Raw genomic sequence first — 14,256 nt, forward strand, 5'->3', positions numbered from 1 at the left:
GGGGGGGGGCAAGGGCAACATAAGTAACATAAATATCTGTACCCCCATAATATGCTGAAATAAAAAAAAAAAAATTTGGATTTTGTTTAGAAGTAAATTAAGTGAGAGTTATCAAAGAAAATTTCAGATTGCATTACGAGAAAGGAGAAAAGAGAATTCTCAAATGTAAACCAGTTATGAGATCAAAGGTCACCAATATTTTGTACTACTTGGTGATATTTGTTTCCAAAACTTAGACTGGTGTGGTTAAAGCAATTAGGATCTTTAAGAAATAGAGAAGATGATTATCTCCGTATTGGATTTCAGAAAGCATTCCCTGCTCCAAAAGTACCTCTCGGGCATGGTTTCTGATTCTTAATATTTTATAATCAGAGCTTGTGCCCTGGACTTAAGGCTTTAATCCTGTCAACATGCAAATATCCCTGCAAGAGGGGATGCATTGCTGTGATTGACCCTGAGAGGTGCCATCCAGATCCCCCTTCATGGAAGAACTTGCCGCCCATCTGTGGAGATGTCCTCTGTTGATGTTCCAGGAGTTAGCATCTTCAAGATCTGCCTCAGCTCAAGAGTACACCCTAGTCCAAGGTCACATCCTTCCTGGGCAGTCCTCATTGGTGACTGAACATGGACAAGGATAAAGGCCTTGCCATTCAGACTGACACTGGGCAACCAAGAGGAGCAATACTTGCTCCCGAGTTCCTTGGTAGGTTGGCCAAGGCTTTGTGTGGTCTGTGTGCAGTTTGACTTCTCCCTCTGCTCAGTCCTGCTTCTGCCCTTTTTCTTTCATGGGTGTTGATCTCTAATAACCATCTTGTACCCCCAAACTGCATTTCAGCATGTGTTCTGAACAATTCTGAGAATCGCTTTCCTGAGAGTAGCTAAGATGGAAAAGGAGAACAAGGAAGCAGGGGGAGGAGGAGAAGAGGTACAGGAGAAGGAGGAAGAAGAAACTGACAATGCCAGATGGTTACTACCTTAAGGAGGATTGTCATTAGGAGTGAGAAGGGACACAGGAAAGGAAAGTTGGGAATGTGCAAAGCAATCTTCACCTACTTATTAATTTCACTTAAGCCAGCTCTGGGTATCAGAATGTATAAATAGAATAACATGGAGGGTTTTTTGTATTCTCTCTAAAATACTGCTACTTTCCAATTTTTGAGCTGAAAATGGATATTGACAACTAGAAAAAAATTTGAGGATGCACAAAAGGAACGACATTTATTTGTACATTCAAAAAATATATTCTAGGCCGGGCGCGGTGGCTCACACCTGTAATCCTAGCACTCTGGGAGGCCGAGGCTGGTGGATCGCTCAAGGTCAGGAGTTCAAGACCAGCCTGAGCAAGAGCAAGACCCCGTCTCTACTAAAAAATAGAAAGAAATGATCTATCTGGACAACTAAAAATATACATATAGAAAAAAAATTAGCCGGGCATGGTGGCACATGCCTGTAGTCCCAGCTACTTGGGAGGCTGAGGCAGTAGGATCGCTTGAGCCCAGGAGTTTGAGGTTGCTGTGAGCTAGGCTGACGCCACGGCAGTCACTCTAGCCCGGGCAACAAAGAGAGACTCTGTCTCAAACAAAAAAAAAATATATTCTAGGCATTGTTCTATGTACCTGAAATACCAGGTACTAGTAAATAGGATCGAGTTAATACCCTCATGGAGTTTATAATATAGAGAAAAGATAATAAAGAACTTGGTTTTCTAACCCCAAGAAGATAGTCCATGGATTTATGTGAGCCTTTTTCTAAAGCAATAATGATCAACTAACCATTCTTTGAGGAACGAGTAGGGAGAAATAGATTTTATTTGTAAACTCTTCTGAGGAAGAGTTTTCTGCCAAGGGGGGGAGTTAAATATGGGGAGAAGTTACTCATAGTGGAAGTCTTTAAGGAGTAGTTAGTTTTACCTGTAGAATATTATTGCAGTTTGGTTATAAATTGGTGATGGGAGAAGAGGCATACACTCAGTAATAACTTCCAACATTCACTGAAGTTAAGTAGTTTGCCCCTGATCACTAATCAACTACATAATCTAGTTAGGACTCAAACTCAGAAAATCTCACTTGAGATGTCAAACTCATCTACTGTGAGGTAGTACTGCGTGAAGGTATTAACTAGATCTGCCTCCTCAAGGCACAGCAGGAGGATTTTGGTTTTAAGAAGATTTGGAATAATCTGGTCATGCCATTTTCATGCTTAAAACTTCTCTATTGCTGTCATGAAACCAGTCTTAGGAGCATGGGGCACCCCATCTTACGGGCCATTCCTTTGACTTTTAAGCAACTTTCCTTTTATCAGACCAAAACATCCTCCTTTATTTTCACTCCTTGTTGTTTGAAATATAATCCTGCCCTTCTCACCATTGCCCACAGATCAACCATTTGCTTATCTGACCCCTTCTACATTTTTCTTCCTCCAGGCTGAACTCTACAGGGCTTTTCACTGTACCTCATAAAACACAATTCAGTTTTGTGGTTACAGCAGAACAATCCTGGTTTGAGTCCTGGATCTACCTTTAAACTAGTTATGAACTAGTTATCTAACCAATCTACACCTCAGTTTACTCATCTATGAAGAGGGAGGATAACAGTACTTCACAGGATTGTTGTGAGAATTAAAATACGTAGTACATGTTATATAGAGTGTATATTCTATGCACTACAAACATTTAAGTAAGTGCTCAAAAAATGCCAGTGATGAAAATTTTTGGTCTCCAGCACTTTCTCTTCTGGTCACCTTTCCTCTGAACAGCCTCATTTATCTCTCTTAATTTAGATACTATTTTTCCATCAATGCATATTTTTTTAAGTGGCCACATTTTTCTTTTTTTTCTGTTCAAACATGTAACATTCTAAAGAGCAGAGCTTGGAAGCATGTACCATGTCTCATAGGCAACTTATGAAACTCAGTGGGTCCCAGGCCTACTGAACCTCCCATGCCCCGCTTTCCTGCTACTTCATCTGTGAACACTGCAAAACCATCTTCCCAGCAGTCAGCACAGTTGGAGACCAGTCTTGTTTTTACTAGTCGCTTCAAACCATCGTATTAAGGCTATAAATAAAATAATATTATGGTTCTCATCTGGTTGCCTTGTTAGAATAAGCTGAGAGAAATTGTAAATCAATATTTAGCATAATTGCTGAGATCTGGCAGGTTTTGATGCAAATAAAAAAGAATGAAGAATGTAATATAAAATCATTTATATGATACCAGTTCAATCGCCCTCTATAAAGTGGCAGGCTGCAGAGACTCATGGTCTAATTTTAGTTGGCAAAGAGTTTTCTTATAAAGGAATGGGAAATAATTGACCCTCATGTCAATTGTTTTTCTCTATTTGTCTTTCTCCAAATTTCCTCAAAAGGATATTTTGCTGCTTCTCTGGGAAGTTTTTTTCCCTAATGCAATTTGTAACACACTGCAAAGGCATGATTTGGCCATAAAAACAAAAACAAAAATAAAAACAAAAAGCCCCAAACTAGCATTGTTAGTAGGATCATCCACATGGAACACTCTGCATTTAAAAAAAGCCAAAATACATAAAGCATCCTTTTGAACCTCTTTTGACATAGACTGCTTCCAGTTATTGTCCTGAAGCAAAAGAAAAGAAAGGTTATGGTCCTCACACGTGGATTTTTAAAAATGATATGTAGCAAGGAATTGGGCCAATATATTTTGTTTTCATTAACTGATTTATTCAATCACACAACAAATATTGGCTGAGTTCGTGACAGTTTACTGTGTGCCTGGCTCCATATCACACCTTGTAGGAGAAATACAGGAAAGAATATTATATGCATCTAAAGGGAGTGGTTATACACGGATGAAAGAAATTCCAGTGGAAGGCAGTGACATAAGGACCCTAGGAAAGGGATAGGTACAATTCTAGGGAAACTCCTGTGACATTCTGGCATCTTCTTTTTGAGGCCTTTGATTTGGGTTCACTGATGAACAATGCCAGATTTTAGAACCTCAGTTTCCCAAATGTAAAATGAGGGAGTTGGCCAGATCCTACGTGGTTATTTCCACATGTGAATGTCTATAATCCAGTGATGTAGTAGCTTCAAGTAAATATATTTCCAGGCTAGTAAATTTAGATCAGCCACTTCAGGAAGTAGTCCCAGCATTTTACTTCATGGTGATAATTGATAGGGGAAGAAGATTGAATTCTCCAGGGTCATGTTTCTTGTAAGCAGTAGAATTAGAATTGGAACCCAAGTCAAGGGCTCGTGGGAGTGGGCTCGTTCTCTTGCACTCTTGTCCTTCCATCTTCTGCCATGTGATGGCTGTTTTGTCCCACTGAACCTGTGGCTGGAATCACCCAAAAGTGACAGCAGGAGAATTCCCACAAAAGAGTGCCATAAACTGTCCAGAGATAGGGCTGGTTGGGATTCCAGAGAAAGAAGCACCAAACGCCAGAGTGATCAGTCCAAAGCATTTATTAGGGGAACAGAGTGCTGTAGCATCTCCTTGCAATGGGCAGGAGAGAAAAAGAATGTGCTACCTGGGTATGTCCACGGTGAGGGGGGTCAGGATATGGAGTCTATATGAAGGTTTAGGAAATTTGGCTCAGGGTTGGGGCCAGTTTCTTATCTGTGCCTGGGAATGTTCAAGGACCCAGTTTGGGTTCAAGCCTGCTGGGAAATGTTGCAGCTGGCTGGGGTACAAAGCAGTCAAGGTACTCTGTGATTTTCAGTGAGGACACAGAAAGAAAGCAGGGGAACTGGGGATCCTACAATAATGCAGCAATAAGGCCCTCAGCAGATGATGGCACCTTGATCTTGAACTTCTCAGCCTTCAGAACTGTGAGAAATAAACTTCTGTTTTTATAAATTACCCAGTCTGTGTTATTCTGTTATAGTGGCGTGAAACAGACTGAGACACAGCCTGATCACTGTCACATTCAGCATCCAGTGTTTCTGCTCCCTGGTGTGTGGCATATGGGAGAAACTTCCCAGTAGGCAGAATAGCCCCCAAAGATGTCCATGCCTTAGTCCTCAGAACATGTGAATATGCTCCTTTACATGGAAGAGTTGCAGGTAGAATTAAGGTTGCTAATCAGCTGACCTGAAGATAAGTAGATTATCCTGAATGAATCTGGGTTGGCCCCATGTAATCACAAGAGTCCCTAAATGGAGAAGACAGAGACAGAACCAGAGAGATGGCATTGTGAGAAAGACTTGATCAACCATTGCTGGATTTGGCAGTAAAAGGGTGCCAAGACTCAAGGAATGTGGGCAGCTTTTAGAAGATTGAAAAGGAAAAAAATGGATTCTCCTTTAGAGCCTGCAGGGGGAATGCTGCCTTGATTTTAGACCAGTGAGACCCATTTTGGAATTCTGACTTTCAGAACTATAAGGTGATAAATTTGTGTTGTTTTAAGCTACTAGTATGTGCTAATTTATTACAGCAGCAATAAGAAACTAATATAGACTTCATTAATTCAGAAGGGCAAAATCACAATTTGGGTTACATAAAACTAACCTGGTTGTACAAAAATTATTTTTTATTTTTCTTTGAACAAGTTTGCTAGGGAAATTCTTTAGTGTAAAGCATATTGCAGGAATATATATTTAAGAGGTCAGTTGACTTAAAGATTTTAGCACATTGTTTTTATGCTAGTGATTTGGCTAATTATAAAGGAAAATTATATATTTGTTTATTTAAGCCTATAGGAATTTTCATTTAAAATTTTCTTATCTCTTTTCTTGAGAATTGGTGGAATTACATCTCTTGGTGAGTATTTCATAATTCAAATTTTTCTATTTCTTGGCATCCTCCAGTCCCCACCTTAGCAAGATTTGGTTAGTGCTGTTCACTATGATTTATTGTATATTATCAGAAGCAAATTTTAGGTTATATGATTTTTGACAAGTGACTTAAACTAAGACTTGTTTTCCTCATCCACAAAATGGGGATGATTATACTTTTTCTTATTGACTGCATGTTTGTACCTTTCTAAAATTCATGTGTTGAAATCCTAATCCCCATTGTGATGGTATTTAGAGATGGGGCCTTTGGGAGGTAATTAGGTCATGAGAGATTAGTGCCCTTATAAAAAGAGACATGAAAAAGCTTGCCTGTCTCTCTGTTCTCTGCCATGTGAGCACACAATGAAAAGACGGCCATTTGTAAACCAGGAAGAGGACTTTCACCAAGAACAAAACCCTGATTTTGAACTTCTAGCTTCCAGAACTGTGAGAAATAATGTTTGTTGTATAAGCCACCCAGGATATGGTATTCTGTCATAGCAGCCCAAATAGACTAAGACAGAAATTGGTATTGAGAGTGGGGTGCTGCTATGACAAATACCGATAAATGTGCAAGTGGCTTTGGAACTGGGTAATGGGTAAAGTCTGGAAGGGTTTAGAGGTCCATGCTAAAAAAGAAAGCCTAGATTGCCGTGAAGGAATTTTTAAAGGTGATTCTGGTGAGTGGTCAGGAAAAAAGAGGAAGACTGGAGAGAAAGACCCTCCTCTTCTTAAAGAATACATAAACAATCATGCATAGAATGTTGAAAGGAATATGGATGATAAGGGTCATTCTGATGAGGTCTCAAATGGAAAAGAGGAACATATTATTTGAAACTATAGAAAAGACGATCCTTGTTATACATTGGCAAAGAACTTGGCTGAATTGTATTCATGTCCTAGTGTTTTGTGGAAGGTAGAACAATTGAGGCAGAGGGAGGTTAAGTCACTTGCTCCCAGTTATGGAGCCGGTAATGTTGGCACCAGGATGGACCCGGAGCTGGAGCTATAACTGCTGTATCCCTTTCCCTCCCGAAGGGCCAACAGTGTGGAACGGACAGTACAGGGTGAGGAGGTCGGGGTTAAATGGTGCTTCAGGACAGAAGAAATGATTTATCAGCGTGACGCACGAAGAAATGTGGCCTTAATTAGGTTTTCCTTGGACTGACTCACCTTAAGCAATAATCTTGTTTTGAAGCTTTTCCATTGTAGGAAGGTGGAAGAGCTGTGATAGTTAGATATTGTTCATATTCCAAAGGCCTAAAAGGATTAAAATGAGACTATGTATGTGGAAGTGCTTTGCAATCTGCAGAGTGGGATATGGATATCATACTCCTTCCCCAGCTCAGGGCACCCTGTCTGACATGGAGACACTCAGTAACTATTTGTGAATGAATAATCTTATGATTCAGGAAGAAATAAAGTATATATACACATACACAGCATGTACATGTGTATTTCCCCACTAGATTGTGAGCTCCATGAGTGCAATGTCTGTGCCATTTCTGTGTCCCCAGTGCCCTACAGAATGACCTAAAATAGTCAGTACTCAATGAATATTTGTGATTAATAACTAGTATGGTGCCTCTCATTTTAGTTGGGGTCTTTATGGGACAGACTTTTTCTCTTTGGGGCCAGATGGAGGGATTGATAGGAATCACTGACTTATTACCAGAGAGCCCTGTTTGTAAATTCTACATGGTGGGAGGCAAGGGTTTGAGGGTTAAGTGCTGAAAAGTGGCAGCAGGGAAGGTGACACCCCCAGTGGCTCAGCTGCAGCTCCTGTAACCTGCAGGCCCTAAAAGGATTGGGGTTTGCATTGAAGTGGGGGAACAGGACCCAGCATAGGGACAGTGTTCACCCAGTGACCAGGGGATGCATAAACAGTCTTGTCCATCATGTAAAGAAGCAAACATGTTAGACTGGTCTGGCCAGTGAGTTGTGGGGCTTGGTGTGAACAATGTGTCCGGTGAATAATATGGTCACAATGGCATGGTGGTCACTGTGACCAGTGGAGTTGTTGATGGACAGGGAGCAGGGGAGGATCCCAGGGCTGAGGCACTGTGACCAGGAAGTCCAGCTTTGACAACAGACGCAAAGAGTAATATACAAAACGAATGGAGTGTTCAACGTGCAGCACAGTCACCCAGCCCAGAGGAAGGTGACCTGATCTGGCCTGTGGTTATGCCAAGTGCAAGGGAAAGAAAAGTGGAGGGAAAATGACAGTGAATGCAGCAGCCAAAGGCAGAAATATTGGAAAAGCTCTACTAACCTAAGTTTGCATCTGGGTCAGTAAAGCTCTTATCATTGAGTAAATGTAAAGAGAGGCTACAAGTCCACACTGCGCACATATGAGGAGGACCGTGGCAGAAAGGATCAGACAGTCAATGGTGTGGTTGAGACACTGGCCCACTCTGACCATCTCCCTGGTAACGGAGTCTTGATGGTCAGAAAGAGGGTGACATAGGTATACAATGGGAATGTTTGTATTGAGCATTTTACCAAATCTATATGTAATTTACTCTAGTGCAATTTCTTGCTCTCAAACAATTTGTTGATCTAAAGTTTCAGTTAAAAAAATTGTGGACATTGTCTGACAAAGAAATAACTGAGCCCTGGTGGACCCTGCTGGTTATTATTCATCCGTGTTACCAAGGCCAGTCGTATGATGATAGCTGTGAAAGGAATTGCTTTATAAATGGCATTCTAACCAGGGACCCATGTTTATTTCCAAATAGGACAAGGAGAGACAACTGGTGTGTACAAAGGTTTCGTGCCAACTGGACCTACTGGACCTTTCAGTAAGGCTTGAGGGGCATCATGCACATGTGTTCATTGAGCAGGAGCCCCAGAGAGCAGAATTAAAATTAGGTGGTGCCAGAATTGGCTAAGCATTGTTACTAAGACCTAGATATTAAAGAAGTTACAAAGGCTGAATTAAAAGAATAGGATAATTTATCAGTCATTAGGGAAGGTGGGGTCCATGTTACCCCAACTTTTTGATCCTACTTCATTTAATTAGGGTTTTAGCACTCCCAGCTATTCCAAAACTATTGATTTTTTTAAAAACTTGAGCGTCAAAAACAGACAAAAGACTATATATGATATCACTCTAATGATTTATCTTAAGAATCTGTGAACTGTGGAATCGTGATTGTTAGGACTGAGAGACACCTGCTCACCTTTCTGAAATAAGGAGCTGAAAAGATATTCTGAGATTTAGAAAGGGTAAGGTATACAATGTTGACCTTTTGGAGACAGGAAACCTTTGATGAACTATAGGACACCAAGACAGTTCATTTAAAAGATGGTTTCAAAGCATTATCTGGGGCTGGTTTTCTATGTGCTTTACTGAAGCTCTTGGGTTGTCTTTTTACATAAACCCGGCGAAATAATGGTTTCCGCAGTTGTTCATATGTCTGCAACCCTCATGTGGCACCTTGGCTTCTAAGCTTTGTAACTGCTTTTCAGTCTCTTTTGTGGACAAAATTAAACTTTTCTTACCATTTGACAGCATGGAATTTTCCTGCAATGGGTTGTTAAGGAGAAAAGAGACAAGAAGAGGTCACCAATACCATCTCCATGTAATTAAGGCAGTGCAAAGAGCTAAATAAAATTGTTGCTAATGACATTTACTCGATTCCACAATATGAGTCCTTGCTCTGGTCTTGGAATAAGTTAAGGATCAGCTGCGCATAAAATGTACAGATTGTAAACCTTTGTTGCAGGTAACAGGGTATGCATTTTTTAGAAGGGCAGCTTTACTTTAGGGCTGTGTTTAGGCTTGCTTGTTCTCTTTTTCTCTCTGCCTCTTTCTGTCTCCCTCTGTCTGTCTCTGTCTGTATATATTTCAAATATATACACACAATAGTCCCCCCTTATCTATAGTTTCACTTTCTGTGTTTTCAATTACCTGTAGTCAACTGTAGTCCAAAAATATTAAATGGAAAATTTCAGTAATAAACAATTTGTAAGTTTTAAATTGCATGTCATTGTGAGTAGCCTGATGAAATCTCATGCCCTCCCACTCCGTCCTGCCCAGGATGTGAATTATCACTTTGTCGAGTGTATCCATGCCACACTACCCACCCCTTAGTCACGTATTAGTTGTCTTGGTTACCAGTTTGAAAAAGCACAGAAAATATAGGGTTCAGTGCTATCCATGGTTTCAGGCATCTGCTGGGGATCTTGGGATGCATCCCTCATGGATAAGGGGGAACTACTGTATATACTAACATTTATGTATATGTATTTGTATGAAAGTGTATGTACATGTGCGCATGTATCATACATGTATGTGTATGCTTTTGTAAGGCACAGAATAATTAATAAGGAATAGGTTAAAACAGAGAAAATAGGGCTCAACATTGATTTATAGACTGAGATTGACCATCTACGAAGGTACAGCATGTAATCAAGGAACCAATTTATCCTCTTTTATCTCTTAAAAGACCCTAAAAATCAAAATTAATCTATGAATTATTTTTTTTGGTACCGGTTGTGGAATTACTGAAACTGTCTTGATATATATGAGAGAGTTAATGCTTCAAAAATGCTGAGCTTAAACTTAGAAACTTAGATCAGTAAAAATAAGTCCCAAACAAAATTGTGTTTTTATTTACTGGACACATTATTATTTAGGTACACAACAGATGACATCAGTAAGGATGCACTATATTGGCCTTCCAATCTAGCAGAAAAGACTAAGAAATAAACAATTACATATTGTGTGATGTGAAGTGTAAGTCAGGATCTTATGGGAGTAGGGTGGAAAGCAACACAACACACCCAGTACACATCAGGAAGTATGTTTCCTGGGAGAAGAGATGCTCGTGCACCACGGGTGCTATCCACTGGCTGACAGGTGAGCAAAGGGCCTTCACAGTAGAGTAATGACTGTGTCGTATTCTGGACAAGAGAGAGTGCAGGTAAGTTTCAGTTGCCAGAGTTTGGGGTGTGTAATGAGAGTCTGAAGAGTCCATTGAAGGAGCCATTGCTTTTCCATTAGGCCTCCTTTGCGAAGCCTTTTCTGACAACTGGAGCTGGCAGTTACGTTCTCTGTGTTCCCAGGACTTTTTGCATATTTCTATTACTGGACTTTTTCCACGAAGTTTAATTGTTCATGTCTGATTTCCATACTTGTCTGTAGGATAACCAATGTCAGAACTGTCTCCGGTTTTTACCATAAGACATAGAAAATAGTCAGTGCTCAATACGTGTTAATTAAACACATTCCTGAATGACTGGCTGGCTGGATGAGTGAATGGTTATGCACAGGTTGGGGATGAGAAAGTTAAGAATTTCCTTGGTTATCAAGCAGCCCTCATAAAATCTTCATGGTTCTATTTTTCTATTTCAGATTACTTGCAGCATATGATAGCCTTACGGATAAACACCTGGCTGGATATTTTAACAATACAAGGATAAGGCGACATCTCTTGAGATCAGGGCTGGTAAGATTTGGTTTACTTTCTACGCACTTTCTTGTTTCGTTAAATCCAGTAATTTCATACCTTTACAGGTTTCCTCTTTGAACTAATCAGTGACATCTTTTTCCTCCTCATTTTAGAAAAATCCCTTCCTTTCTAAAGTTCTGATTTATCTATCTGAGGCTGTTTTAAAAGTTGGGAAGACAGGTCTCACTGACTGCTAACGAAACTTGTAAGTGACTGAGGAAAAGGCCCTCTGAGTTTCCAACAGCATGTTTCATTTATTTGTTTATTCATTCATTCAACACATATTTATTGGACACATTCTGTGAGTGAGAAACTGTTAGGGATTAAAGATCAAGAAGACTATAGTCTTCAGAAAAAATATTATTTTTAATGTTCACAGAATATGGTGTGGAAGACATGAACCGTTCAACATTTCCCCTTGAATGTTTAAAAGTTTTTATTTCCTGTGATGGTTTATTGATAGAGCTTCAAAACCATTTTTTTCACGAAATTTCCATTCCCCTAAATGTATATAATGTGAAAACCTTTTAAAAATATTATAGTTTTCCATTGAAAGAAAGGGGTGTGGTTATGGAAAGCAGTTAGCTGTTTAGCTTCTTGAAACACAGTGGGTTTCCTTAACTATTGTTGCCATGGTGTTGAAAGGACATGCATTGAGCTTCTAATTGTTGTTTATGTGCTTGGCACTCTAGCTGATCTCAGAGAGCTTGCTTTTCCACTCCCGAGGCTTTGTTATTAGACAGAACTGGCTGAAACCTGGCTCTGCCATTTATAAGACTTAGAATCTTAAGCAAATCACTCTCTTGCTCTCTTAACTTTTTCAGCCCCAACTTCCTAAATTGTAAAATGAGGATAACGATACCCAACCCTCAAGACAGGGTCTTGCTTTGTCACCCAGGTGGAAGTGCACTGGCATCATCATAGCTCATTGCAACCTCAAACTTCTGGGATCAAGCAATCCTCCTGCCTCAGCCTCCCGCATAACTGGGACTACAGACGTGTGCCACCATGCCCCGCTAATTTTTACATTTTTTGTAGAGACGGGGTCTTGCTATGTTGCTCAGGCTGGTCTCAAGCGATCCTCTCACCTCAGCTTCCCAAAGTTTTGGGATTACAGGTGTGAGCCACTGCGTCCAGCCTTCAGGACTGTTGTGGCAGTTAGAGGTGTGCAATAAATGGGTGTTGATATTATTGTTACTATTAACATCACTGCTTTGGATAGTGGTCTGTGAGCTTCATGTACAAATGGGAAGGACTTTGTATTTACTTACCAGCATCATTAACAAGCACTTATTGAACACTGCATGGAAACTCAAACAAGAAAGATACAGCCCTTTTTCTAGAGTGCTGGTTCAGATATAGGTCCTCAACCAGCGTCACCTGGGAACTTGTTAGAATATACAGATGCGAGAGCCTTACCCCAAACCTACTGAATCAGAAGCTCTGGTGTGGGGCCCATTAGTTTTTCAACAAACCCTCCAGGTGATTCCAATATAAGGTCAAGTTTAAGAACCCCTGCCCTATAGCAGCTTCCAGTCCAGCTGGGGAGATCAGGTGTAGTCCCAGAGAAGAGATAACAATGACACATGTTCACTGCCAAGGAAGTGGCAGTCAGGACGTTATAACGTTTTCCTCTAATTTGCCACGTGACATGATAGTTCATGGATAACACATTCAAAGACTAGCTGGCTTATTTGTAATTCCAAGCACTTTCTATAGCCACACCTCTTTCTTCCATTGGAACAATGTATTTATTTAAAAAATATTATCAATAACCCATCACTTGTAGCATAACTCTAGGTGATCTCAATAGTCCAATATGTTGCAACGGTGTTAAAAAAGTACAGATAGCAAAATTAAGAACAAAATTATTAAGAAATATATAGCTTGCATTAAACCTCAAGAAGAGAACAGAGTTTAAATAAGTGGAAAACAAGAAGATGAACAATTCAGAAGGATAACACCTTTTGCTTATAGGAGATAGAGAAAAATATAACAAATACGCTCGTAAGAAAGATTAAAAGAAAAGAGAAATAAGTAAATAAAAAACAGAAACTGCCACTCCTGGGACTTGTAATGATGCCAATTGAAACCAATATTGAATACCTTCTATCTATAGTATTGCATAATATGTAAAATTCTGAATCACAACAAATTAAATTATATTCTGGGCTGGAGAGTGGAAGAAGAAAAAGCAGTGGGAAAACAAAGTAATGAAACCAATTATTTTTAAAACGAACTGATAAGATATTCTCTGCAGCTCGCATGTTTGCCCTTCAGAGTATTTCCTGTGAGATCATCAGTCCTGTGATCGCTGCTCCTGTCCATTGTTTCAAGGTAGCACCCCACCCTCGTCTCCCCGGAAAGTGTTCAAAAAGAGAAATGAAAAGAACACCTGGGTTCCATCAAGGGAAAATTGTTACTCTAATGAAAACCTTGTTTTAAACGTCAAGTGCACCACCTGCATGTGTTTTCACAATGATGGGTATATAAGACTGCCTTTCTCCTTTTTGCCTTATGAAATATTCATTAAAAAGGAAAGTGTATCAGCCATAGTGGTATACTCCTTTAGGCTTAGAAGATACTGCCACATTCTCCCTCTCCCTCTTCTTTCCTTCTTTTCTCTCTCTCTCTCTCCCCCTCCTCCCTCCCTGCCTCCCTGCCTCCTTTTTTTGGTAACTAACAACGCATTTCTACTTTATATTTCTATGTATGTTTTATTTATTCATGACAGATCACAAGAAGTGGAAGAATACTTTCTGAAAAAGAATACAAACTAAATATCATGAAGCGAGATCACCAGAAATATATCCGGGAGTGCTTAGCCCAGGCTATTTTCCATAAGGTTCTTGATATGGAGGTACAAATATTTACTATTTTCTTTATAATTGATATTTTCTAATATGATAATTAATAATGCTTTTCTACCCAGAAAGCGGAGAAATTTTTTCTGTATTTCATTAAAAAGGAAATGGAACAAAGAAATACTGTATATCTCTCTGGGCAGCCAGCAGCCAGGAGGCTAGTGTAAGCTTTTCTTCATTTCAGTT

The 14,256-nt window shown here is 39.8% G+C and overlaps 1 protein-coding gene across 1 annotated transcript in view; it reads left to right on the top strand.

The window, feature by feature from the left end:
* ERICH3 (glutamate-rich 3) overlaps positions 1–14,256 on the top strand; it is a 132,593-nt gene that overhangs the window by 27,978 nt on the left and 90,359 nt on the right. Inside the window, exons 2-3 of the mRNA XM_012661042.1 lie at positions 11,110–11,203; positions 13,941–14,066. Of these exons, the coding sequence (XP_012516496.1) occupies positions 11,110–11,203; positions 13,941–14,066 (220 nt within the window). The remainder of the gene's footprint in view (positions 1–11,109; positions 11,204–13,940; positions 14,067–14,256) is intronic.

Source organism: Propithecus coquereli, unplaced genomic scaffold (genome assembly GCF_000956105.1).
Source record: "Propithecus coquereli isolate 6110/MARCELLA unplaced genomic scaffold, Pcoq_1.0 Scaffold7, whole genome shotgun sequence".
Classification (NCBI taxonomy): Eukaryota; Metazoa; Chordata; class Mammalia; order Primates; family Indriidae; genus Propithecus; species Propithecus coquereli.